This window comes from Globicephala melas, chromosome 16 (assembly GCF_963455315.2).
Source record: "Globicephala melas chromosome 16, mGloMel1.2, whole genome shotgun sequence".
Taxonomy (NCBI): domain Eukaryota; kingdom Metazoa; phylum Chordata; class Mammalia; order Artiodactyla; family Delphinidae; genus Globicephala; species Globicephala melas.
Genome location: NC_083329.1, coordinates 9,854,967 through 9,882,398, shown reverse-complemented (window position 1 = coordinate 9,882,398; position 27,432 = coordinate 9,854,967). Strand labels below are relative to the sequence as shown.

The 27,432-nt window shown below is 46.4% G+C and overlaps 1 protein-coding gene across 9 annotated transcripts in view; it reads right to left on the bottom strand.

The window, feature by feature from the left end:
- Positions 1-209: 209 nt before the first annotated feature.
- FGFR2 (fibroblast growth factor receptor 2) overlaps positions 210-27,432 on the bottom strand; it is a 103,881-nt gene continuing 76,658 nt past the window's right edge. For 6 of the 9 annotated variants that reach the window (XM_060285833.1, XM_060285834.1, XM_070043952.1 and 3 more), the window contains 9 exons: positions 23,066-23,217; positions 20,173-20,294; positions 17,733-17,843; positions 15,629-15,819; positions 9,107-9,229; positions 8,487-8,557; positions 6,695-6,832; positions 4,902-5,007; positions 210-1,886 (listed from right to left, as the gene is read on the bottom strand). In XM_060285833.1, coding sequence (XP_060141816.1) covers positions 1,722-1,886; positions 4,902-5,007; positions 6,695-6,832; positions 8,487-8,557; positions 9,107-9,229; positions 15,629-15,819; positions 17,733-17,843; positions 20,173-20,294; positions 23,066-23,217 — 1,179 coding nt within the window. In that variant the 3' untranslated portion in view covers positions 210-1,721. Of the gene's footprint in view, positions 1,979-4,901; positions 5,008-6,694; positions 6,833-8,486; positions 8,558-9,106; positions 9,230-15,628; positions 15,820-17,732; positions 17,844-20,172; positions 20,295-23,065; positions 23,218-27,432 lie in introns of all 9 variants that reach the window. The other 3 variants (XM_060285835.1, XM_060285836.1, XM_070043954.1) reach the window with 1 other exon arrangement.

The following is a 27,432-nucleotide window of genomic DNA, read 5'->3' as shown; positions in this document are numbered from 1 at the left end:
AACTGAGCCAGGACTTGAACCAGCCTCTTCTGATTTTCCATTGGACCCACCTGTTGCAGGTACTGCTGGTGGCGGACAACCCCTCTGACAAGACACCGTTTGTAGCAAAGAACAGACCTCCCCAGCTCTGTCTTCCTTCCGCACAATCGCACCACACAGCATGCGTCGGCACCTCCGAACACGGGAAACCATTTGGTAAGACACAAGTATTAAAAAAATAAGCTGCGTGACATTTATTTTGTCTTGTTAACATTAATATCTGTAGAAACATTTTTATTGTCAGTATAAAAATTAACAGGCTTTATTAAATACTTTCTCCAACTTCATAGCACGTTAAAAATCAGTGTCATCTCCATTCATGCTGCATGGCTACAGCAGAGTGAGTAGGTGTTTCGAAAGCAAAACACAGCACTTTCATATAGAATGGACAGCGTGGCAGTATTCTGACGTTGGCATTACGTGGGATTCTTTTGGTGAGGTCCTGCTAGGCGGAAGCAATTCCTTAAAAAGGTGGAAGGATCCCCCAAACTATCAGCAGAACAACTCGGTGTTTCCATTTTCTTCGATGGGACATGAAGATTCTAAAAGGCTTCTCTGTCGCCAATGAATCTAGAAGCCATTATGAAGATTCGCCGAAGAATACAGGCTAATCTGATCAACGTGCAACTCAGGGGCAGAAGGCCAGCTGCCGGAGAGCAGAACACTCTGCTAGCATCTCAACGAAGGGCCCTCCTTGAGGAATGGACTAAGGCATCTTTTTAAGAGAACGGTGGTACCATTTGTCTTGGCGAGCCCAGTTAAACGTTTATGGGCCCAAAGACAGAGCTGCACCAAAACAAAACGCCTTCTTATTAACGAGTTCTTTTTAACATGGGCATTTAGGTGGTTTAAGAACAATCATCTGACAGCAGAGTTGAAACACAAATAAATCAAAACTTCATTTTCCCCAAATCAGTCCTAGTTTGTGAATATTTCTTTTCAAAGGATCTGATAACTAGTTAAGTCCAAGCAAAAGGTTAGCTAGTCTGATGCGCTGCCGGCATAGAAATGTCACTTAAATTACCAAAAAAAGCCAAAAAAACTATAAACAATTGTTTTGTATATTACCAATTCATTAATAAATTAATGTTACACCATTTTCCCTGAAAGCAAAAGTACTTTTCCACCTCTGCTCGGTGAAAATTAAGAAATTCTGTGTAAGAACAGCATTTAGCAAATAGCTATTTAAAAAAAAAAGAGAGAGACCAATTCTCTAGGTGCGTTGGGACATCCATTTAAAATCAATACAAAAAATAATTCCTTGTAAATATATAATATATATTTATACATAATTTGAATATATTTACATACAGCCAGCACCTATATACTGCAATTGTGCTCTATAAGTATGTGCTGACATATATTTTCTCCATTTATTACAAAATTCACAAGAAATGCAGAATGCATGTTTGCCTTGAGTCTGGCTGGTCCACAGCCAGTACCCACAGTGGGTCATCAGAACGTTATGGCCCATGGCAGTCCACTGCCCCAGAAACATTCTTCTTCTCCTGGTGAAGATTACAAATTCTTTACACGTGTGCTGATTACTTTTCCAATTATTTACTCCTCTGATGCATATACACACACAAGCCAAGACAACAGGCTCCCAGAGGCAGGGCCTCCCTGCTCAGTACAGCTAGGTTCCTGGTGCCGCCCTGTTTGCGGACGGGGGATAAGCCCATTCATGTTTTAACACTGCCGTTTCTATGTGGATACTGAGGAAGACAGGGTTCGTAAGGCATGGGGTCCGGAGAGAAAACAGAATCATCTCCCGAAGAGCAAGAACTCCTTGTGTCAGGGTAACTAGGTGAATACTGTTCAAGAGGCTGACTGAGGTCCAAGTATTCCTGAAAGAAGGGAAGAGAGACGTTTTATTTCATCTCGGGTCAGGATAACAAGGTGAATACGGTTCGAGAGGCTGACTGAGGTCCAAGTATTCCTGAAAGAAGCGAAGAGAAGACTTTTATTTCAAACGCAGGCTCTTGAGACGTTGATACGGGAGTTGGGACAACATGGGGGCACCCCCAGCAGGTTGAGACCTGCCCACCCCGGCTTCCACAAAGACCACCTTGAGACCCCAACTTTATCTCCTCTAGGCTGCCCTTCACTTTTCTTCTCAAGCCATCTCAAATTAACTATCGGCAAGTAGGGAATGTTAACACCCAGCTGAGCAGTCACCTCGACGGGCACAGACCCAAGGACCTGCTTGTTAGACCACACGGTTCAAATCCGCACCCAGCAAAATGGAAAAAACAGAAGATGTTGTGGATGCCCGGGACCCCTTTCCATAGCCGAGACCATGAATATTTATTTCACGAATTACATTTTACTATTGTAGTTTCCAGGATAATTTAAGGGGAATATGTCTTCATTCAGCAGGTAATTTCACAGATGCAATTCATTACTCTCAGAAGCTCTCTGAGTTGAAAATGTAAACAGGTTCAAAAAAGGCTTGGATATACTCGTGTTTGTTACACCCACAATGGACTGCTGGAGAACAGTTTAGGAAAATGCAGGTTGCGTTTTAACGTTTTGAAGGTTTGAAATTCAAAAAGGGCTCTTCTGCTCCCCGAAGTATCCATCGGTGTTGCTGTCAGAAAGCCCACCCGATGGCCCCCAGATAACATTGCTTCCGACTTGAGACAAGGAGAGAGCTTACCGCCTGCTCTTGTGTGGCCCGTGAGCTAAGAACGGTTTTTTAACATTTTGAAATGGTTGGGAAAAAAATCAAAAGAAGAATAACATCTCATTGTATTAAAACTATGTAAAATAACAAAATTCACATTAAATTTAAATTTTAGGGTCCATCCAGTTTTATCTAAGCACAGACATATTCATTTACACATCGTCCGTGGCTGCTTTCCTGCTACAATGGCAGAGTTGAGTGGTTGCTACAGAAACCCACAAAGAAACCCATAAAGCTGAAAGTTGACTGTCTGGCCCTTGACAGCAAAGGTCTGCAAAGTATGAAAAGATTTCTAAACTGGGGAACTTCTGGGCATCACTGCCTCAACTGGGCTAGCATGTTGGGGTGCTTCTGCTCACACCCCCAAAAGCCAAGGAGAATACTATGACACATGGTTTTGCTGAAGGGGGCAAAAAGTGCAGACCACAGCACAACCAGCCTCAGTGTTATCAGAAAAGAGCCCACAGAATGTTGGCGACTATACATTTTAAAAGACAAAAAAAAAAAAAAAACAACAAAACCCAAACCACCCCTGTAATTCATCACCAGGTTTGGCAAGAAAAAGAGTCCCCATCCAAGAATGGGGGATGTGTCAGTTCCAACAACATCAGGAGGAACTGCACAACTGGAAACAAACACGCCCACCACATCAAAAGAGAACTTTTTTGCTTACAATGATAAAAATGAAATTTTGTCCTAAATGGAACCAATTTTCTCCAGCATATGGTAATGATTTTCAGAAGGAAAGAAACTTCGATTTTTATATCCGTTAGACAATATGGCATTCTGCTTTTTAATTTTAGGATGCTAGATGTAAATTTCAGGGTGAAAATGGGCCCACTTTTAATGTAAATATATAAATAAACAGCATAGAGCACGGACACAGGATCATTAAAATGGAACTTTAGTGCTTTCCCAGTTTCTAACTGAAGCCATAAACGTTCAGATCTGATAGGGAAAAAAAGAAAAAAAACTACGGGTATCAGTGGATTCCAAGTCTAGGGTTAAAGGAACTTATACTAGAAACAACAATTTTGGCAGGAGAAGAAAGTTGGTGTTTTTTTTTTTTTTCCCCTTGAACTGTTCCTTTCAACTTCTGAAGGTCAGCTGTATTCATTTAAATGCAATCTCTCCCTCTATCAGCTACAGTCAGACGCACAGATAATATTGCTGGCTTGAGGCTTCAAATCACAATATTTGATTATTTTTTTAAAAAATCAGTCTGAAACTATTAAGTGCATTATTTTAAAATAAAGGTATTCTTTTCCTTCTAAAATATTTAGGCAATTTTAACCTTTTTTTGCTGTTATTAAGACAATTGTAGGGTTTTTCTCCCCCCCCCCGCCACTGTTTGGAGGAACACTATTCTACATCCTCATTAAATATCTCTAATTCATTCACTAATAAGTTCTCCCTATCGTGGGGTTTTTCTGGCCTTGATGGGTTTATCATCTTTCCTGCTCAGACCACTTTGTTCCCACAACCAGAGATGACTCTCTCCTTATGGTGAAGCAGCCACTGACGTGGCCGAGTTTGGACAATGAGTGAGAAAAAAGGGTTTCTTTTGTTGGTATAGATTATAAATATTTTCTAGAAAATAAATATTTTAACAAAAGGTATGAATTTTCACTTAAAGATCCTGTAAGTCACTCATTAAAGGAAACTCTGTGTACATTTACGCTGTGACCAGGCAGGGTCACATCATTATACAGAAGCTGGAATGTGTCATGTAGAAGCCGGAATGGCACAACTTCAATGCATCCCATCAAGCTCATCAGTAATGGACCATCAGCAGCCCTCACCCTAATGACCAGGGCAAGGAATCCAACCAGCACAGAAACCCCAGCTCCTTCCCACGCAAACCCAAACACTGCAGTCGGCCATTTCTTTCCTCTCCCCATCCCCCTACATATACGCACCCTGGACCCACCACCCACATGCCACAGTGAGGGGCAGCCTCAGGTGGGGTCCTCTGTCTCTGGTTTTGTGAGACAGAACTCTCAAGATGTAGTTCTGAGAAAAGTCAGGATTTGGGAGGAACACTTAGGTTCACTCTGTCTGACCCCTGTGGAACAAGGATAAACTATACCCCAGAGTCCAACAGGGAAGGCTACATTTCAAAAACTGTGCTGGTCTCCCAAGCAAGGACCCTGGGCTTCTGGAAGGAGGTTCTTACCTCGTTGGTTGTGAGTGTGAGAATTCGATCCAAGTCTTCTACCAACTGCTTGAAGGTGGGTCTCTGTGAGGGCACCGCATGCCAACAGTCTCTCATCATCATATACCTGGAAGAGATGGGTTTCCTTGGTGAATTAAATCCCTAAATACTAGGGGGCATGGCTATAAGCCAGTCTTAATAGTCAATATGGAGAGATGTCCTCAATTACGAAAATGTGTCAGAAGTTCCCTAGCAGCTAAATTAGGGGGTGGGATCCACTTTGCCAAAAGAGGCACTGCTTGATTCCTCTGAAAGGCACTTGGATTTACAAAAACATCACGTTCACCAAAACGTTTTAGGAAGGTATATATGCCATCAAAAGAGACACTTCCATGAGTTTTCACGGCTGACTTCTGGTATCCCTGTGGCAGTGACTTATAATAGGGTATCACATTTCCACGGCACTTTTGCACACTGTGGGAAGAGCCCTAGAGGAGCAGGAGGGAATCCGGTCTTCCCTCCCCACACACCCCTGCCTGGACCAAAGCTGCTCTACTGTTATCTGCCTGACACTCTGAACAAAGGTTCCTCAGTTTTAAAAAACTGAAGTTTGAAAACTACAACTTTAAGGCAAGGTTCTTATGAATTAATCTGCTGTCACTGGGCTGTGCCTTCACTTCCTGATTAACTCTTGGACAGGCCTAGGTTCCCAGGCCTTATCTTGAGGATGGGTTCCGACAGACCCTCTAAGGCAGCAAAAGCACCAGGAATGACAAGGAACACAATAAAACGCAAGAGGGAGGGGATATGGGGATATATGTTTATGTATAGCTGATTCACTCTGTTATAAAGCAGAAACTAACACACCATTGTAAAGCAATTATACTCCAATAAAGATGTTAAAATAAATAAATAAATAAATAAATGCCTTTATATAACATACTATAAAATGTGGCCATTCATCAGATGTCCACTGTACACCGAAAAGCACTCATGGGATGACTGATATAAAATCCCATGAAACGATACCCAAGAGACCGCGGTCTCTGGGACAATCCCTCTTCTTAGTCAATTCTGAGGGTTGGAAGGAGAGACTCCTTTATAAAGCACTGACGTTACTGTGCAAGACCCATGTCACCAACACAGTGTAATTCCACTTAAAGTGCGGGGTAGGTTTTGCTAGAAACCAGCTCATGGTTTTAGAGTCAGATCGGGTACTCTAAGGATGGCACCTGGACAAGTTTTTAATTCTCTGCACTAAAGTATGGGTAAAATAGAGGTAACCAGATGCTAGTTCATTGGCCCTGAGGAATGTGGTTCAGGTCCATCTATAATAGCAATTTTCAATGGTCACAAAGAGGCTGCAGAAGAACCCATTCTCCACTACTCGCCGTGCAGGGGCCAGGCACAGCCCATGAGGAAAGGGGGCGGCCCCAGGGCTTTTGAGCTTGTGTATGTGGGAAGCCTGATGTACCTTCCTGTCACTCTGACAACAGCAAGGCACAGTACAGTGGCCCAGGAAGATCACCGGGCTCGCTGTGTGAAGTCAGGAGCCCTCGGCCGGGCAGCCTGACACCCTCTGTGGTTTAAAGCTCGTTCCATACACCTCAGAAGGATGCTCTTTCTTTTGGACAGTCAGGGCTGTCCATGGAGCTCTCTAGCTCAGTTCCAGGATTGGGCCCAGAAAGTTTCAGCAATTCTTCCTCTTAGGACATGTTTAAAAAACCAGGGGCCTTAGAAAACCAAAGCATCCAGGAGAAGCATCACTGGCGGGCAGGGGCTCCTGGGGCATCGGGAGAGACGACGGCCCTTACAGTTCATTGGTGCAGTTTGCCGGCTTATCCATCCTGTGCCCTTCCTTAAGCAGCTTAAAAAGTTCCTCCACGGGAATCCCTGGGTAGGGCGAGCCCCCTAAAGTGAAGATCTCCCACATTAACACCCCGAAGGACCAGCTGCAAAGAAGGGAGAAAGCGGCATTAGTAATCCGTCTGAATCACAGAAACCTAATCACGCCCAGTTAAGAAGATAAACGCCCACTTACTTCTTACATTCAAAGACAACTGACCGGGGCCCTCCTACAGTTCATCCAACTTGCCCCTTCCTGCCCCCAAAGAGCATCCCCGGACGACAACGAGAGGCTATTCTGATGGAATTTTCCATCAACAGACAAGTGATACGTAAACCACCACTCTTTTGGGGGGCAGAGGGGAAGGTGGAGATTGGGGTTTTTTTTCCTCCTTCCATCATTCTCAAATAAAACTCTGTCTTAAGGCAAGTGTTATAAACATGAACTTCGAAACTGCAAAGCCCTTTATGCTCCTGTCCAGCTCTGCCGCCGGCCTATGTGCCTGTAGGGCTGTGACCTACAGTATGAGCAGTTGACAGAATAAGGCCAGCATGCTAATTCTGAGCGGTAACAGCTGCCCAAGGTGGCCAGTGGACCATCTGAGGGCACAGAAGTTTTCCGACTTACTAAGGTCATGAAGGGAGTTAGCGCCGGGCTGGGATTAGGATGGAGGAGCCCTGTGCCCCAGACAAACTTCATACGAAAGAAAGCGAAAACATCTCACGGGGCACAATTTATACCTGACCGTGCAGAGACACACAGTTGGATCCGGAGCCTTGTTCAAGAGACTCACAGTTCCTGAGCTGATCAGGCCGAGAATCCTGCATCTATCTATGTCACTGGAAATACACCCTCACTGATTCTGTTGAGTTTCAGAAATGAAACCGCCTTTGGTTTTGTGCAGAGCGAGAAGAGCAGCACAATCCAGGCAGTGTGCTCACTGCAGAACCGGGAATCGTAACACTTTCCTTCTAGGACTGCTGAAGAGGACCAGTGGCTATAGCATGGGATCCATGCCTGCCCCAGAAATCTTCCCACCCACACAAACAAGAATAGCTCAACTGATTTTTTAATTCATAGGAACTTGCAAAAAATAGAACAGAGAGAGATCCTCTGTACCTTTCACCCAGTTTCTCACAATGGTAACATCTTTCGACCACATTTCCAAAGCTGGAATTCGAAAATACCAGTTGGAGCCTGGCCCTAATAATAGCTTTAAGTGTATCACAATAGAAATACTGTATAGTTTGCACTCTATTTCTGTAACATTATCAAGGATGCTACGACGAGATCAGAATTTTTTCAAAGGATAAACAGGGAGCGGGCCCTGTCGAGATCATCCTAGTGGACCGTGTCCCAACCAGCTTTCCCCTATGAGGACAAACCTAGGACGGGGAAAACATGACAAACTACTCTCAAGTAGGAAAAGTTTAAGGGCGCGAAGAACATGCCAACAGCTTGGCAAATTAGATAGCAGCTTTGTACTTGCACATCCGTGAATTAGTTCAAGGGGGAGAACTTCCGCTCTGGCAGGAGCAGGTTAGCGGTTCCACCTCCTGTGCGCTTTGAAGCCGGGCAGATTAGTAACAGAGCATTGGTTACCAGCCTACCATAAAATCCATCCTTTCTAAGGCCAGCTCCTGCACCTTCTCTGCATGTGTGAAATGCAGCAGGGACCAAAGAATGAAGGAAGGCAAAGAATGTACGAGGTTTTTACAGCTCAGCCCGAGGGAAAAGGCAGAGACAAGGGAATTACTTACACATCACTCTGATGGGTGTACACTCTATCGAAAAGGGCTTCGGGAGCCATCCACTTGACTGGAAGTCGGCCCTGCAAGTGTAGAAGAAATGTAAAAACCAATATATTAAAACCGATTCATTTTAGCAGGTTCAACCGGGCTGTGCCCTGTTTATCTTAAGAGCTGACACTCTAATGGTTTTTGCTGGACAGTCATTAGCGCAGAAATAAGGTCCAACTGGGACGACACAGAGCGTGAGAGATGCACAGATTTGGACACGTGAATAAAGTGTCGTGTCCTTGGGTTCTCATCATCATCTATCTCCCTAGCAGGCCCTGACCAACTCCTGGGTGGAAATTAACCCAGAAACTCCCAGGCTCTAACCTTTGCTAGGAAAGGTCTTGACAAGGAGCCTTACGAAGGTTCTTGCTGCTGACTACTCCGTATATAAGACTGGTTCACGTTTACCAAGAGTATCTTAACTGTAGTCTAAACTTGCTTACTGAGAAGTTCATAAAGAGTAAGGCAGAAGAACAGGAGTAAAAAGGCATTGGTCCTTCTAGCTCTGAGCAACATCTCTCACCTGGAACATCCCGTGCCACCTCTCCACCCCTTCCCACTTCATCACTGCCACAACTTACGTTTGTGGTCTTTTTGTAGTAGTCTATATTGTTGATATCTCTGGCCAGTCCGAAGTCAGCTATTTTCATCACATTGTTTTCTGTTACCAAAACATTTCTGGCAGCTAAATCTCGATGAATGCACTGAAATCGACAAAGAACGCATTTCAAAATGCTACAAGAATAAAAAGGTAACATACGCGCTTCTTATAATGCAGAGAGAAAATACATCTTACATCAAAAATTGGTATTTCTTTTCTAATTAAAATAAAAGAACAAGGCCCCAACTATTTCAAAGAGCAAAGGTAGATAAGGAAACACATGCCCTTTTATCTGCAGCTGACTGGTATCCTTCGTATTATGAACAGCTAAATGACCTCTTTTTTTTTTTTTTTTCTTTTTTTTGCGGTACGTGGGCCTCTCACTGCTGTGGCCTCTCCCGTTGCGGAGCCCAGGCTCCGGACGCGCAGGCTCAGCGGCCATGGCTCACGGGCCCAGCCGCTCCGCGGCATGTGGGATCTTCCCGGACCGGGGCACGAACCCGCGCCCCCTGCATCGGCAGGCGGACTCTCAACCACTGCGCCACCAGGGAAGCCCTAAATGACCTCTTTTAATGCCACAATTATTCCCCCTCTGCAGTTCTGGACACTTCTGCTTTCTTGCTCATTTTTGAAATTGTCCCCCCACTGAGTTCTAAACCCATCCCTTCTCTTAGCTCACTCTTTCTCTCTCCCCGATCCCTCAGATTCCTTGGCTTTAGCTTCTCTCTCCCTCAAAATAGAGGACCTGTCCCATTACTTTTGTATATTTCCACATATCCACATGGCTTCCATTCTTAGATACATACAGAAGATCTGCAAATCCCTATCTCTAACCTGACCTCTCTCCTGGGATCCAGATTCTCATTTTCAATAGGACATTTCCACATTGACATCCCTTTGGCACCTTTAAATTCAAGGTCTCTACTCTATTCTCATTTTCTTGGTCTTTTTCGTATACACCTGAGATATATACAGCAGAATTCTTTACACACTCCTCCCAAGTTCTTTTGATTTCAACCCCCAAATGCCTCTCCAATTTGTCCACCCGGCTCCGTTCCCACTGCTAAGCCCTTAGTTCAGGGTCTCATCACCCTTCCAACAGGTCTCCGTGTTCAAACTCAGCACTATTGCATCTTCTCTGCTTCCCTCAAATTATGTTTCTCAAGGAGCTGATCACATCTGTTCCAGGCTTATATGAAGGCCAATGCCTGTCTATTCATATTCTCTGTCCAGTTCTCACCCAACACCTGGTCCCCACACGGGGCCCAACCTGTGTCTGCCACAAACACGGGGGCCAGATGCTGAGATGCTCGCTACAGGGCAGCTGATTTATGGTTCCGATACTAACTCTTTGGTCTCAGAAAGCTCTAGTCATTATAACTTCTATGTTCCCTTTCTACAAATGATACGTTTTTGTAAGCTGTTAAAAGTGTTTTAGCTGCACTTTAATACACCAAGATTTTACCAGGATACATGGTAATTAGGGTCCCAAATCATCACCTCCTAGTTTTGGAAATGGTAAGGTATAAAGAAGTGAACAAACATCCCTAACAAACATTTTTACACAGGTTCTAGGCAAAGGCTAACTATTATATGAAGGAGAGAGTCTTACCAACCGATCTGACACGGGTGAAATGGGGCTGATTTGACATTGATACTCCGCAACATGGCCCATTGAGAAAGGAGCAGACCAAACTCTCTCTGAAGAATAAATGCGGGATCATTTTTTTCTGCCCACCCTCCAACTATTCCTTGTTTTTAATCTGCTTCTGTGGCCCCCTGGATGGGCCAAGATCATTGAAGGGACGGCAGGAGAGCCCCACAGGCATGCCTGTGCCCGGCCAGAATGGAAGCAGGAAATGTGAGAGCTCCCAGAAGCTGCCCAGGGATCCAGCTGGGGCGGGAGCTGTGTTCCTGGTTTTGGAGGCCTCTTCAAATTGAACTTCCAAGCCCTGGGCCAAACTCTCCCAGTGGTGTGCTCCCTGCCGACACAACTCTGTGAGTCTGGCAAGCTGTGTGGTCAGAAGAATCTGACTCCCTGTGCGTGGGGCTCTGACCACACATAAGGGCTCGACTCAAGAGTCACTACGACGGCGACCCCCATTTTCTCCATGAGAGCCAGAACTCAGCACCAAACTTCCCGCATCCCAGGGTGCTAGGAAACACCAAAGCCCACCCTCTGGGCTGAACAAGAAGAGACTTGGAACCAATACCAAGAAAAAGAAAATAATCAAAGTCAAGCCAAATTCCCATCATCTGCAGAAATCTGAGTTATTCTCCAGTGCAAAGAGCTGACCATTTTACATAACTAGGGCTCTCGGACTGTTTGGTGTTCCATTTCTTCAATAAACAAAGGTCAACGGGTCGCTAAGGGAGGGAAAACTAACACCTCTATGACCCTGACAGTGTGCTGGGTGCCTCTGCACAGCTGATCACATTAAATTCCCATAGCAACCTATGAGATGGGTATTATTATAGCCATTTTACAGATGGGGAAGTTAGAGCTTCCTAAAAAAAGAAAAGCCAAACAAACAAAAACAAAAACAGCTGCTCAAGTTTAACACCTGGGAGGTTTAACTGGCCTTAGGATTTTGTAAAAAAAGAAAAATTAGTGTACTTTGCACTGAAAATAGAAAGGCTTCCATAACTGGTAGAAGGCTCAAATCCCACATCACCTAATTGTATTACTGTACACATCATGGAGTTTCTTAACTTGTCGACCCCCAGCGTCCCCAGGTCGAGGGCAGGACTGCAGGTTCATCTCTACATTCCCAGCACAGAACCTGACCCAGTAAACGTCCATTGAGCTGAATTCCTAATTACACTCCATCAGCAATGAACCAGATGTCTCACCCAACAGTTCCTCAGGCGGGTCTCTAACAAACTTATCGCCATCCACTGGGAGGGAATGGGTGTGACGGGGCTGACCTGTCCCCTGCTTCTTCATTTTCCACTGTCAGGAATAAGCCCTCCATTTTTGGAAGCGTGTTCCACTCAGGGGACCGTTCTTAAGATCTTGGTCTAGAACCTGCTTCAAACCTGTTCTAGGTCCTTAATTGCCGGTTGCCTTCAGCAAAGAGCTTTGGAAACACAACTACAAAGCCTTAGGAAACAGGACTCTGTCCCCTCTACCCCACCATGGGTTAGCAAACAAAGCCCCAACACAGGGCATCTCAATGGTCCTCTTCTCGGTCCAGGGAGGCAGGGAATACCTGAGAGCAGGATAGGTGGGTAGAGAACAAAAAGGCCAGGTCTGGGACCAGCCACTTTACTCTCCAGGCTGACGAGTCCCCAACTCAGAAATTAGGACAGTGACTCCCTCATACCTGGGCTCAAAGCTTTCCTGGCACTTCCAAACACTCCCCTGCATCCTTATCCATAAGATGGGGATTTAAACACACCTGTTTCTGTGTTGTTCTGGGGTTATGGACGATTATGTAAAATGCTTGCTCCATGCCTGGCAGACATTAAGCTCTCACAAAGTGGTAGTGATTAGTAATAATGATTATTATTATTACAATACTATTAATAAGGGCATTTTCAGTTTGTCATTCTAAAATGTATCCTTTTCCCCATTTTGCCAAGTTCACCTGATTCTTGGTTCTCTCTCCACCACACCAAGCAGCTTCAAGGCAGGAAGGATCTCGTCCTCGGCGGTATGGGGGGGACCCACCACTGCTCCACAAGCCAGACTCCACCAGCTCCTTTCTCCTATTCCACCTTCCTGAGACTCCTCCCGGGGCCTCTGTGAACCACATTCTGGGTTCCCTCCTCCCTCTCTGACCCTCTCTGACCATGTCTCCTCCGTCTTTTCCTGTGCTTTCAGCCCATCTCTAGATTTGAGAGTTTTCTCAGGGTTTGACTCCAGGCTTCTGTTCCCCCTCTTCTCTGTCTCTCCCCAACCTCCCCACCCAAGGAGAACCCATCCATTCCCATGGCTTGAAACTACCCTTCCTTCACTGGCTCCGGCGTCTAGCCCAGCCTTCAGAGCTGAGCCTCAGCCCGCAGCTTCCCGGTCGACACCTGCCCTCGAGTGACCCTCAGACATGTTCAAAATGTACGTTGGATTTCCCGCCAGAACCTATTCCTGCCACCGCCCCATGCCCCCATCTTCCTCATCCCGATGAAGCTGCACCACCATCCAGTTTCCCAAGCTGGAAACCCAGGAGTCAGCCTTGATCCCTCCTCTTCTCCCTCCTATAGCTACTCAATCCCTTAGCTGTCCTGATAGCAAAATATATCCCAAAGCAACCTACCTCCCTCGTGTCTATCGGGGCCAATAAACCTCAGCCCAAACCATGGTCCCAGGAGCCAGCTTTACAGCTCAAACCTGATCAAAATCACTCCCCCTCGGTGGCTTCCCCAGAGCCCAGAGCACAGGGCAGAGTCAGATGCCCTAGAGGCTCCACACAGCCCGTCCCTCTGCGGGAGGGCTTGCCCTTCACCTCCCCTGCAACCTCCCAAGTCCCCCCTGCTCCTGACCTCACACCGTCGGTTTCCTCCACAGCACGGTTCTCAGCCTTCCACACACTTATTTTATGCCCACATTTATTGTTGATTTCACCTGCTGCCCCCCATAGTTCCTGCTCCAAGAGGCCAAGGACTGTGTCCATCCTGGTCACCTGACCCAGGATACCAGGCACCCGAATCAGGAACGCTCAGGAATATTCGTTGAAGGATTAATAAAATGACCAGGCCAGTCTCCCACCACTTTGGATTAGTAGCAGTGCCCTGCTGAGTCCAAAAAATCCTTCCTCCCTCTCCCACACCAGGAGGACAGAGGGCGACCAGGAACAGAGGCTCAGGACAGGCAGCCTGCGGACAGGCTGCCTCCGCAGGGTTTTATTTAGCAATAGTTCCAAGCTACAGAAAAGGCGAAAGAGAACAGCTATCCGGGTTTGCCAGATTCACTTGTTACGCCTCCTTGCTCCCTCTTTCTCTCTATACCCAGTCTCCCTGTACACACACACACACGCGCGTGCACACACACACACACACACACGTTTTATGGCTGAACCACTTAAAAGTGAGCTGCAGACCTCATTAGCACATACCTCCCACCTTACACAAGACCTCTATCACCACCCCCAAATTTAACATTGAAACAGTCACATTATCTACTATCCTATCAATTTCACATTTCAATTGTTCATAAATGTCCTTTATAAAAGCGGCAGCCCCACCTCCCATCCAGAACACGATCCCTTCCGGGATCACACACGTACATTCAGTTGTCACGTCTCTTAAGCCTCCTTTAATCTGGAACCATCGCCCCAGCATTTTTTGTCTTTTGGGACACTGACATTTTGAAGCAATGTCTCGTCAAATGTCCCACATTCTAGATCTGATTGTTTTTTCCTGCCAAAGACTTGTCAGCTGGCAAAGTCCGCTGTGCACACGCACGTGTACACAGTCGCACAACCCTGTTTCGGTTTCCTAAAATCTATACTTTGGGACATCTTACAGGAAGAAAAAAGCTCTGAAAAATCTTCAACTCTGGACTCTCTTGAAAATAAAAAAACAAAAAACAGAACATGTGGTGGCTCTGGCCGTGTTCCCACATGGCTACAGACAGCAGGGGCTGAGGTGCAGCCACCGGTCCCCAAATCCCTACTCGGTGTGATGTGACAGGGGCTGCCTCACTCACTCATGTGACTGGCATGGCCAGGACCCAGCCCAGGCCACAAGGGGACAGACGGTCCACGCCCACCAGAGGCTCTTACTTCTTTGGGGACCAGAGGAATCCCTAATGCTGCATTAAGCTTCAGCGCGGTTAGGAGCTGACCCACCTCTGCCCCAGAAGGTAGGTCTGTACTTCCCCCCAGGCGTGGGCCAGGGAAGGGTGTCTTGGGCCGTCCAAAATACCCCAGGGGATATCTGGGCACCTGTCTAACTGCTTTCACAATAACTCAGATGTTTCAAGTCCACTGCGTGTGGCATGATCGGAATACAGGCGATTCACCTCAGGGGACCTGGCCAGCTTCTAACCGCAGAGGGTCACCCCGCCAACGAGACAAGATAAATCCAGCGGATACCCAGCACTCGATGTTACCGAAATATCCCTTCATTTGATCTTTGTTCTTAGACTATTTAACGTCATTTCAAACTCAAAACCATGAAGACAACACCCGAAGTCCACGTCCAAAGACTCAATAACCACGAAACAAATAAAGCCAAAAATTCCTCAGAATTAAAGGCAGCGCCCCCCCAACCCAACTGCCGTCCACCCGGAGAGCCGACTCCCTGGCAGACCACAGCCAGCCGTGCCTGCGAAAAGAGACTTCCCTTCTGCTCATCTCTGTGGTGTCACTGCTGGTTTACGAGGCTTTGGCTTTTAAAGAGTTCATTAAACCCCAATGTGGATAACGCAAGACATGGTCTCCAGGTCGTACAAGACAGGCGAGGGCTTGATTCAGCAAATGAGCACGTCCCAGTGGTCTGTTTTCTTCAAAGACATTTTTCACTGGAATCCACCCAACCAAGGAGAATGGGAAGGACTCACTTTTTGGGAAGCCAAGTACTCCATGCCCCGGGCCAGCTGGTAGGTGCATGACACCAAGTCCTTGAAGGTCATCTGCTCCTCGGGAACGCGGGTGATGTCATAGGAGTACTCCATCCCGGGCGGCCTCCGGGCTCGGAGGTATTCCCGGAGGTTGCCCTTTGAGGCGTATTCAACTATGACATAGAGCGGCCCTGTGGACGAGAACACAAGTTGGAGAGGCAGGGGAGCCCGGATCTGCCCTGGGGCAGCTCAGCAAAGGAGTTTTACTTATTACAACCCAGTGCTTTATCATTTTTTTAAAAAAATTGAAACATACAGAAAGCACACACAGAACACCTGCATTCTAATCTCCCCCAATGACAACCGACCCCTGGTCGAGATAGCCTCAACAGTCTTTGAGAAATAAAACAGCGACACTACAGTGAGTGCCCTTTCCCTGTTTCGCCCAGCCTCTCACCTGCACCCTCCTGGAAAGCAACAGCTACCATAAATTGGGTCCTTGTAGTGCATTTTAACTATTTTACAGATACCTATGTATCAATAAACAATGTATTATTTTTAATCACATGAATGAGTAATAAAGACATAGCTTTGCACCATTTTTCCCCCCACATATTACCTTTCTGGAAGCCAGTCAGGCTGATAAAAATAGACCTAGATCATTCCTTTTAACAGTTACATAGATTCTATCATATAAATACACCACATTTATTTCTCCATCCCCCTATGGGTTGTTTCCGGGTTTGGGCCATTGCAAACAGTGTGCAGTGAGCACTGCTATGCACGTCTCTGTATATATGCAATAATTTCCCCATGGTATAGATGAGCCTGTTTTTGAGTGTAAATGTTACCGGCACACAACGTGGCCCATTCACTTCTGTATTGTCTGTGGCAGCTTTCTCACTGCGGCAGCAGAGGTGGGTAGTTGTCACAAATTCGAAAATATTTATCATCACCCTTTACAGAAAAAGTCTCCCGACTCCTGGTATAGACCTCAAAGGGAAATTGCTGAGGCAAAGACAGGCATTTTCAAGTTTATTAATGATCATCAAACTGATTCGCAAAGTGCCACAGATCATCCACGAGAGAAGTCAGGGGTCTCGCTCCCCTGAGGAAGATAATGTGCCCCTTCCTATCTGTCTCCCCTCTTTCAGGCCACTCGTGGGAGCTCAGCCACCTGGTACCCATAACAAGACATGGGTTCCTCAATCCCCACTTTAAGGGAAGAACTTGTCAACCAAAATGCAGGATCTTATTTGGAGAAATCTCTCTTAGCACTTACAAAACGAAAACATAAGGAGGCTGCCTTTTCCAAAAACCGTCCAGGTTATACCCTAAAAACAGGAGGACGCTTTAGGCCTTCCCATCCAGAGTCGCCCAATGCCCACCTTCCCGCCCCCAGAACCCAGGCACAGTCATAACGTCTTCTTTGTGTTCGTGGCCAGGAACACTTCCTGACGGGTTTTGTTTTTTTGGGTTTTTTTGGCCACACCACATAGCTTGTGGGATTTTACTAATTTTTTTACTTATTTACTTTCATTTATTTATTTTTGGCTGTGTTGTGTCTTCGTTGCTGTGCGCGGGCTTTATCTAGTTGTGGTGAGCAGGGGCTGCTCTTCATTGCGGTGTGTGGGCTTCTCCTCACGGTAGCTTCTGTTGTTGCGGAGCACAGGCTCTAGGCGCGTGGACTTCAGTAGTTGTGGCACGTGGGCTCAGTAGTTGTGGCTCATGGGCTCTAGAGCGCAGGCTCAGTAGTTGTGGCACACAGGCTTAGTTGCTCCGCGCGGCATGTGGGATCTTCCCGGACCAGGGCTGGTGGATTCTTGGCAGGTGGATTCTTAACCACTGTGCCAGCAGGGAAGTCCCAGCTTGTGGGATCTTAGTTCCCTGACCAGGGATTGAACCCAGGCCCTAGGCAGTGAGAGTTCAGCGTCTTAACCACTGGACCACCAGGGAATTCCCCCTGAGGGGGTTTTTAAGGAAAACTTTAAACATGCACTTGAGAGGCCCTAGGAGCAGGATCTAAGAGTCCATCCATTTTTAAAACGACGCTGACATTGAACCCTGGGTTATGTGGATAAAAGCTCTTTCTCCTCCTACTCACCATCCTGAGTACAGGCTCCGAGGAGATTTATGATATTTTTGTGTTTCCCAATCATCTTCATCATCTCCATCTCTGACACCAGATCAGAAAGGTCCTTCTCTGTGGCATCATCTAGGAACATTAGGTAAATTACAGATCAGTTTCCTCTAACCCGTCGGTTGCTACCGTTAGCTGATGAAAATTTGGTTGAAGCAGTATGAAAGTCAATTTTAGAACCAGAAAAACTTTCCAAATCATCTTACTGGTGAAGCGGGAAGGGCCCAGCACTGCCCTGCTCCGTGTCGAATAGCTAATTTGGGGTCAATAGGGTCAAAAGTCAGAACAAATATATAGGCCTTAGATGCCAAGGCCAAATCTTTTCCAGCAAACCTCACAAATGAGGGGGCATTTTTCTCTATCGTGAAATAATTCCATCCTCTGGCAGACCTAAGGTACCTGAGAAAATCACATCAAAATTCATGGGGCCTGAAAGCAACTGTGAGGACTTCCGGGAAGGAAGAGGGAGAGGAGTTTGGGAGCATTTCACATCACTTCAGACTTTCTCTGCACCACGTGCTGCTAAGCTGAGCCCTCGCAGCCCACAGAGCATTCACAGCTGGATTCAGAGGACACCCTGTACTGAGGACAAAAGTGCGTGTGTGCACGCGCATCTTGAGGGGGCAAAGGCCCATGCCTTCTACGGGCTTCCAAAGGGGCTGGGATTCCCCTCCTAAAAAATTAAGGTTTTAAAAACCTCTGCTCCATAATTTCAGCAAGAATGGCTTAGGTTCTGCATACACAGGCTCACAGTTAGCTTCCAAAAAGTGGCAAGATTCTTCTCCAGGTATCCCCCTTTGAGCTAATTCAATATGGGGAAATCAGGGCTTACTATAAAGAATGAGGTAAGGGCATGGATAGAAGCCATGCTGCATAAAGCTTTTTAGCTTCACAAAAGGAAGAGCAACACAATTGCCTGGAGTGTCAAGTCCACGCAGACTCATGTGGAGGACTGAGCGCCTGCCCCTTGGATGAAGAGGCTCCGCTGCGGTGACACTGTGGGGTCTCCTCTAAGCTCCGAGCCACCCACTGGCTGTAAACATGGCCACGTCATAAGGGCTCTGTGGCTAAGGTCCTTCTCCATCCTAAGGGAAGGCCAGCCTTGAAATAACCGGAGAAAGAAAACTCCCAGACCTCCTCCCCCTGAGCTCCGTAAACCGAATCAGAAGCTCTGTCCACAGAGACCGGGAGCCTGGGCCTTCCATATACTCGGCCCTGGTACACGGCCAGGGGCTGTCGGGGCGGCCGGTGGGAGCCCACAGCTCTCTGCACCTGCCACTCGGCAAGGCAAAGGCACAGGAGGCAGGCCCAGGCCATGCAGGATGCAGGCAGAGGGCTGGCTGCCTCTGTCGGTGGAGCTGAGACATGCAGGGTGGGAGAACATAGTCCTCCCAGGCATCGCACCCCGAAGTGGGGAGCAGCTCAAAACACCCTAGTATGCCTTGGGAGCCATTCAGATCCATAGCTAAAAAAACAAACAGAAAGAAAACACCCAACACCTTTCTGACTATTTCCACCTTGCTCCCTCCCCTCAGGGAGAGACGTTGTGACTATCCCACAAAAACCCATGAAAGAAAGAAAAAGCCACGCCCCCGGGGCGTCCACAATGTGTGAGGCCCCCCCCATGTCCTGAGAACAGACCTCTCTCCTCCGGGACACGTGGGAAAAACTCAGCTTGGGGTGTCCTTTCTGAGATGCCTACAATGGGAATTATAAGGCAACCATTCCCTATAACTCCTCTCATGAAAGAACACTGTGGGAGGATGAAGTTAATGGTTAAAAGTTCTTTAAGCTCCTTGGACGCAGGCATGAAGCAGGGTTGGAAGGTTAATGCAGAGACATTCAGGCTCCCACGAACGCCACTCGACATTTACATCCCTGGGTAACGGCTCACACGTCCCAGAAAGCTCTAGACCAGCACCAATCCGGTGAGTCCCCTTTCAGCTTCCCAAGCGACTCCCACAGACAACGTCATTCCTGCTTTGTTCCTCCTGCAAAGGAGTAAGTGTGTCCTCCTCTCCCTGAGCCTCCTTTCTCCCTCTAAAACGGCCAATTTTCCTTCATTTGTAAATTAAGGTTTGCGTCCTGAATCTGACATACCAATACTCATCTAAATTAATCAATTCTACGTGAATCGATACTTTCTAAGCACGTACAAATATAAAGGGAATTAGGCTGCCAGTTTCCAATACAACTGGCTTTTCTTTTTTATAAGTGCACACAGCTCAAGATAAATAGTCTGTCCAAGATGCTGATTTATACTGAAAACTTCTCAACCCCTAGGTCAACTATGTGCTCTCTAACCCCCTGCCATGATAGAGTTCACATGCCACAAAAGGAACATTCTTGATAAGGTGCCCTCACCCCTCCCTTCCCCCACCCTCCCCACCTCCGCCCCACTCACCTTTCAACATCTTCACGGCCACAGTGACTGCTTCCTTGGGCTTCTCTTTGTCAATTCCCACTGCTTCAGCCATGACCACTTGCCCAAAGCAACCTTCTCCCAGGGGTTTGCCCAGCGTCAGCCTAAATGTGTAAAGAGAGGATTAGCAAACAGCATCTGGTGTAGCGAGGGAAATTCCTGAACTCAATATAAAAATCTTTCAGCGGCTTACAAAAGCATGGAGCATTTATCATATGGAACTAATGAGACTTGGGGTACACATGCGCTTGAGTATTTTCTTAGTGACGTTTTGGAGAATGTCAATTACTGCTGGAACAGCTATTGAATTTCACATTTGTATTCTCGATTTATTTTCTTTATGGACGGTATCGTTGCAAGTGAGGTGGTCAGCCTTCCTAAGTGCTAAAAACGAGGAGCTTTTGATCTTGAGCCTATCGAATTTTCATCATTTAGAATATCTCAAAGAAAACCATTAAAGCTGTTATTTTTTGTCTCTGTGATGTCTTTAAAAATCGCTATTATTCGAATACCAATGCATTTTACGGTCACATTCTGGGCCAAGTTACAAGATATGAATCTTAAACGCATTTCAAGGAATCTCTATTTTTTCATTAAAGGAAAAAGGAAATGCTAGAAATTGGGGCAATTTTTTTTTTTGACATAATAGTTTAGAAATCCTTATGACTACCCAAAATTAATAATGAAGAAATCCAAAGTGATCACAACAAACTTAATTTCTAAGCTCAGAAGCTCTACATGCATCATACTAATAGCCATACAGACCCCTTGGGCGTTCCAGAAACCAACTGAATGGAAGAGACTTTGGAACACTTATGAATGTGGTTTTTTCATCTAAGCATAACACAGCAAAGTACCAAGCTGCCACTAGTAAGCAGTATTTTTGGTAAGTACGCAATGGTTTGCAAAAGTCACAGCAAAGACCGAGGGCAGTGTGTGCTATGCTGAGGTCATTCCCTTTCTATCCTGAGCTAAAATTAAATTTAATATCTTGGCAGAAAATAAACATTTGCATTGGAAAAATGACTAATTTATGTCCTATTGCCCTGCTGCTACAAGCATAACAATCCCTTCTTTGTATAACGTCTGCCTCTGATCTAATAAACTGCTTCTAAATGGCCTTCATTCATTGGAAATCTGCTCCACCTACGGTTGTGCTAAACACTATTTTGAAATGCTTTGCACTCAGATTTTCCACACTCCGGGTACCCCGGGTGGGAGCTAACAGACAGACTCCCACTGTTGCCAGTGGTGTCACACGTGGCAAAAACCACTGATTGAACCTGAGCACTGCAGTTTCTTAAAGTATGATCACAGCTCCCAAACTCAGTCCTATATCCATAGGAATGTGCACATTAACCCACCTACTTGTTTGATCAAACCAGGGAGCTGAGGGGGCTCACGAGAAACACCCCCTTTCCACATTCTACAGGTAAAGAAATCATTCTTTGTTTTTTCTGGTACCTCACTGGTAAGTGTTCAGTAAACAAGTACTGAATGAATGAACAGTACACAAACTGGAAATCATTTCCATTAACACTCTAACAGAATGATATCGGTACAGTAATTTGGTTCTAATGTATGCTGCACATTAATAAATGAGCTGTTTATTATTTAAAGTAACGAGCCATTAGAAAACAAAGCTGGTTGGAGCTGTGTGAATCGAAATTACAAGTGCCATGGAAGCTCTCTCTCCTTCCAAAGGGAGCACATGATATCCAGACCCTGGAAGAGCTTATCTTTGTATTTCCAAATTTGTGTATGAGTTCCTTCTCCAGTAATTAGACACTTCTCCGACATAATCTCACGGAGATAGTGCAAATGTCAAGACCAATAGGGTTGCTGTACATGAGCAAGTCAAAAGCTTATTCCAGCTGATTTGATGCAGATGTATAGTCAGCGATTTCTACCTTCCATTATTCTCAAGCTGTTTGGACTCTGATTACTACAAGAGAGACCCTGGAAATGAGCTGACAGCCCTTCAATGACCATCGTATTCATTTCAGAAGGCGAGTCTGGGGGCTGGTCCCTAGCTAGAAGATGGAGGGCTGGTACTCCAAGATCTGTCCACTGACTCGATGCCCAGCTCTGCCATCTTGCTGAGCTTTGCAGTTCAGATCTCTCAGGTTATGAAGGGAAATGGAAGGAAGGGAAATTCACATGAGCCAAGAACTGTGCTCAGTCCTTGGAGGTCTGTACCATGACCTTCATTTCATAGAAATGAAGTTCAAAGAGAATCAGGGAACTCACACAATGTTGCCCAGCCACTGGCTGGCAGAGCCAGGATTCCAATCCAGCCCAATAGAATCCAAAGTCCCTGAACTTGAAGTCAGACCAAGAGACACACAGCTCCCAACAATGCCTTCAGCAGAGCCCAGGTGGCCACACTTTGACTGAACATCTGACTGGAACACACCCATATCATCCGATAAGGAAAATACTAGGGACCACAAGAAATTCGATGTCAGGTACCGTATTTGAAGATTTCTAGCCCAATATTATATTAATAACTATTAAAAACAGCAACACTGGGTGAAGATTCTTAAGGCAGTTTATATGCTAGACCTAATTTCTCTAAGGAAATGAACTGTAGGACAGACACGTTCTAGGAACCAGAAGTTGGAATGTCAACTCTGTTTTATAAATGGGATAATCCCACTTTGATTCCATTTGACTGGGTTTGAATTATCTAGAAGCTAAAAAAAAAATGCTACCAAGGTACCATTTTGTTTGGGGATCAGCCATGGCTTAGTAGCTCTGTTTTAAAAGAACTATTAAAAGAGAGAGAAAGAGAGAATTAGTTCTTTGTGTCAGCCCAATACCCCCATTTTATATTTCAGCCCCCACCAGCGATGCGCCCCACAGAAGTACTCACTTATCTCTTGGAAACTCCCATTTTGGATCTTCTGGCAGCTCGTACTCGGAGACCCCCGCCAGCATGGGGGTGTCTGCTGTTGAGGAGAGGCGAGTTGTAATCCTCACCAGTGGGGTATTGGAGTTCATGGAGGAGCTGGACTCAGCAGAAACCTGGATACAAAATACAAAGACACAGATGTAATCCTGGCTCTACCTGCGAAGGCTGGAAGCCGGCCAGAGCCCTGCCAGCCAGTCAGCTCTTAGAAAGGTGGGAAGGTGAGGGTTGGCCAAAGTCGTGAATGAGGACCAAAACCCTGGATTCCAACTCCTCTGTCTTCCCATCCATGCAGTATGTGCTAGATTGCATCCAAATTACACGGGCCTAAGGCCAGGTTTCCAAACAACAGTTTTAGAGAGTGCCTGATAAAAAATGTCTTCTTTCTGTCCTAATTCCTCAAGATAATCACTTGAGGACATACAGGCAGACCCCATGGGCTTCATTCTTGCCTTCTTCCCTGTGCCTGTACTGGAGCCCCGGATTATCAATCTCCTGCCCGTAGACCAGCAGGGATGGTGAATCAGTGCTGTGCTTGTGAGATTCCACAAAAACTTCTGGAAAATCGGCTCTTCAATCAGCTCTATCTTTTGAAACGTAAGCAGAATACCTCAAGGAACTAGCTCTAGGATTTGAATGTGAAAAGCATTCCAGTAGCTCCACGTGCCTTGACTCAAGGTAACCAGAGACCCAGGCACTGGGGACCACTATCTGCTTCTCCCTAGTCCTTCTGGGAACTGGTTGATGCCCAGGCCATTTGAAGAAAATCAACTGCCTCTTGTCAACTTCAGTTTCAGAAACTAGTGGAAGAGTCAAGGGAAAGAAAAGTACCTCTTTATTCACAATCTCGTGGGAAAGCTCCTCTCCCCCGGGGAAGCCTGCAGGGTTTCACCGAGTTTTCTCATTTACTCTAATCCATTATAGTCTGCATTTGATAAAATGGTTATTTCTTAACTATATCATCTTCCCCGTGCTGGTTTCTGTAAAGGAAAACACCATCGCGGGCTGCCTGACCATCACCTTATTCCAAACCGTGAACAACACTCTGGCCCGAGAGAGCTGGAATCGGGGGTTTGACGTGACCCCTCAAATGTGGTTCTGTCCCCTGCATGACTGCCCACATCAACCCATCTTCCCAGCTCTGCTTACAAACACTTTTTAAATCGAGGTGGCAAGGACCAGGTAAAGATGAACATATTTAATGGGGATGAACTTTCAAGGTGGAGCCTGGACCATTCCCACAGGGAACCAGAAGACTGTACTTTCCTGGGAACGTCCTACTTAAAAAATTGTTGATTCTCTCCTTTTTAAACCCAGACTGCCCTTAAAAAGCAGGTAGGAGACCTGAGAAGATGTCGAAGAATGGATTCGGAGGGAATCATTTTAGGAACAGGAAGTTGGTTTTCGTATTAATATCAAGAAGTAGGCAATTTTTAACACAGAATTTCTATTATCTTTTTAAATGTCCATGAAAACATTTCTGAGCCTTTTGAGCAGTCTTTTGTCAAAGGTTGTTATTCCTAAATTTTATTATGCAGACAGTATGATCAATGTTTATTCACCGTGAGCACAGTAAATAATTTTTTTTTTTAAGGAACTGAACAATCATTAATTTTGGAGCTGAGAGGGGCCTCATGAATAGATATGGTTCTAAGAGGCTGAGGCTTCACACCCAAGTGTCTGGGCCACAGAGGCAAAACAGCAGAAGCAGAAAGAAAAAGACGAAAAGCCCGTGGAAACGACCTCCGCAGTGCGCTGACCTCAGCTGCAGGGCCCACCAGGAACGTCCTCAAGACCTCGACAGCCTTCACTGACCACATATATATGTCTTGAGCTCCAACTGCAGAGAAGGGTTCAGAAAGATTCAAGGAATAAGTTGGGCGAAAAATAATTCCCCAAATCCTAACGCCCTGCGTCGGTTTTGAGCTATGGATGCAAAAGGAGACTGGTGTTCTCAGAGACAAAAAGGTCTCCCACGTGAAGAAGCAAAAATCGCCACTCATTGCAGTGGGAACCGGGCTTGAAGATGACAGCCAAGAAGATTCGGAACAGCAGTCAAAGTCAGCCTGGCAATGAGACAGTTACAAGCCCCAACCAGACGAGGGCTGGCAGATTTCACAGACGAACACCCCCTCCAAGGCCAGCAGCGTAGCCCTCCTTGCTGGACCGCAGGGTGGCCAGAACTGCTACGCATGGTGTGCTGGGATCGTGGTGAGGGAGAAACCCCTGGGGCGGTGATGGGGGGTGCAGCTCTGGGTGAAGAGGCCCGTCTGGCCTTCCCTGCCACGTCCCCGCACATCACACACGGTTGAGGCTTCAGGACACAACGCAGAGGAGTAGCCTTCCCATGGCAAGGTGTGAGGACACGGGCACTGAAAACAAGCCTCAGGAAGGACATATAAGAGCCTTAGCCGTGGTCACCTTTGGGGAGAGAGATTATAGGACGCCGAGGGACGGGGTAGACTATGTCTTATTTCAGAACTTCCTAAACCATCTGAATTTCATTCCCATGCATATGTATCTCTTTTACGTTCTACGAAAACAAAGCACTTTTCTTTAATGACAAAAATATTTTTAAGAATAAAGAGAATCTGGACTGAGGCATGGCACTGGGCGGGGGCGGAAAACAGGGCAAATGCTTAAAATACACTCACTTCTAAAATGAGTTAAAATGACGAGATCACTGCTGTCGCCCCTTCCCTGGGCTAGAGGCTGGGTGCGGGCGCGTCTCTGCGTCCTCCCGTGTGGGTACCCAGTGACCTCCCCTAGCCAAGCAGCCACCCCTAGCTGGTGCCCTTCGCCTGCAAACTGTTTATAATGTGGGGCCGTGAGCCGGTGGCGGCACCCTGACCACCGCGGGCTGTGGGATCCCTGTTCCAACAGTTACTGTGAGAGCTTCGGCAAGTCACTTGACGTTCCTCGGCTCCGGTTTCCTCACCTGTTAAAGGGAGACCGGAACAGTTCCCACATCACAGAATGACCGTGATGGTAAAATGACGTCACACCCATAAAGTGTTTGGTGCCGGGCCTGGTGCTTGCTGGGAGCTCAGTCAACTTTCGCTACCAACCCCACAAGGGTTTCTCTTAGCATCTTTTTAGAGTCATTTGCTGCTCAGATCCAAGGGAGCTCAGAGGGCCCCTCCCCGGGGGAAGCCCGAGGACTTGGAGCCCAAGGCTGTTCTGTGTGTGAGCTCCTGTGACATGGTGTGCAACGGGGGAGAGAGAAACCCCACCGGCGGCGTTAAGGGCAGGACTTGCCTTAATGGTGTGAAAGACTAGATCCTCTGCTCACAGCCAGGATGCGCCGGGGCTCCAGTGAGCAAAAAAGCAAACCCCAGAAATTAAGGACCCAGGAGTCAGGGCACGGTCCCAGGGCAAGAGGAAAGCTAGAGAGCAAGAAAGTCCTCATGACAAACAGGGCTTAGAGGCCGCTTCAGAAAGAAAAACGAAACAACCAGTCAGAAGTTAACTGCTCTGCGGCTAACCTGTGACCCCAAAGGAATCTTGGCCCACAGACCGTGACGAAAGTTCACACCCATATACATCTTCCCCCACAAACAGATTGTCTCCAACAAGGTTTTAAGGTGAGAGCTTTGAACATGGAAAACCTTTCCAAACTTAGTTGCTGTCACTATGATTAAAGTTATGGAAATTTTGCTCACATTAAGTGCAGAGGTTTAGATTCCATGTACAGATCTGGAAAATACTTTTGTAAAACACACAAAGAGAAAAAAGGGAAGAAAATGCCCCAAGTGTAAGAAACGACAGAATTCAATCACTCTGTCTGTGGACGTATATCTTCATTTTACCCCCGTGCATTTTTACTATGCTTTTAAAATCCCCTCTGGGACTGTAAAATAGGACTGGCTTTCTCTTCACTCCGTTTCCCTCCGCGTGCTAACGTGTCTGCAGGGCTGGCCCGACCCCTTGCAGGCAATTCCTCCGTGGAACACCGTGTTTCTGGAGCTTCTCTCCTTTGGACCACACTCCTTAAGGAAATCCACTGTCCACCTCTGAATCCTGCTTCTGCAGCAATGTTAGATGATCGCTATTTTTCTTTGGCACAAAATCATAATCCTCCCTGTCAGATATGCTTCTTCAATTCTGGGTTTCCTTTTTATCTAATTTTAAAATAGTCCATCGATAGAGATCATTTAGTTATGTACAACAATAAACATGAACAGTCTAAAACAAGCCCTTTTTTCCCCACTCCCAAACCCTGGCAGCCACGTTTTTAGCATGTTTTTTCAGTCTCCATTCAGCTTCCTCACTTTCCAGAATCTCTTTACCATAAATTCCTCGTGCCATAAATCAAGCCTTTAACTAAATGT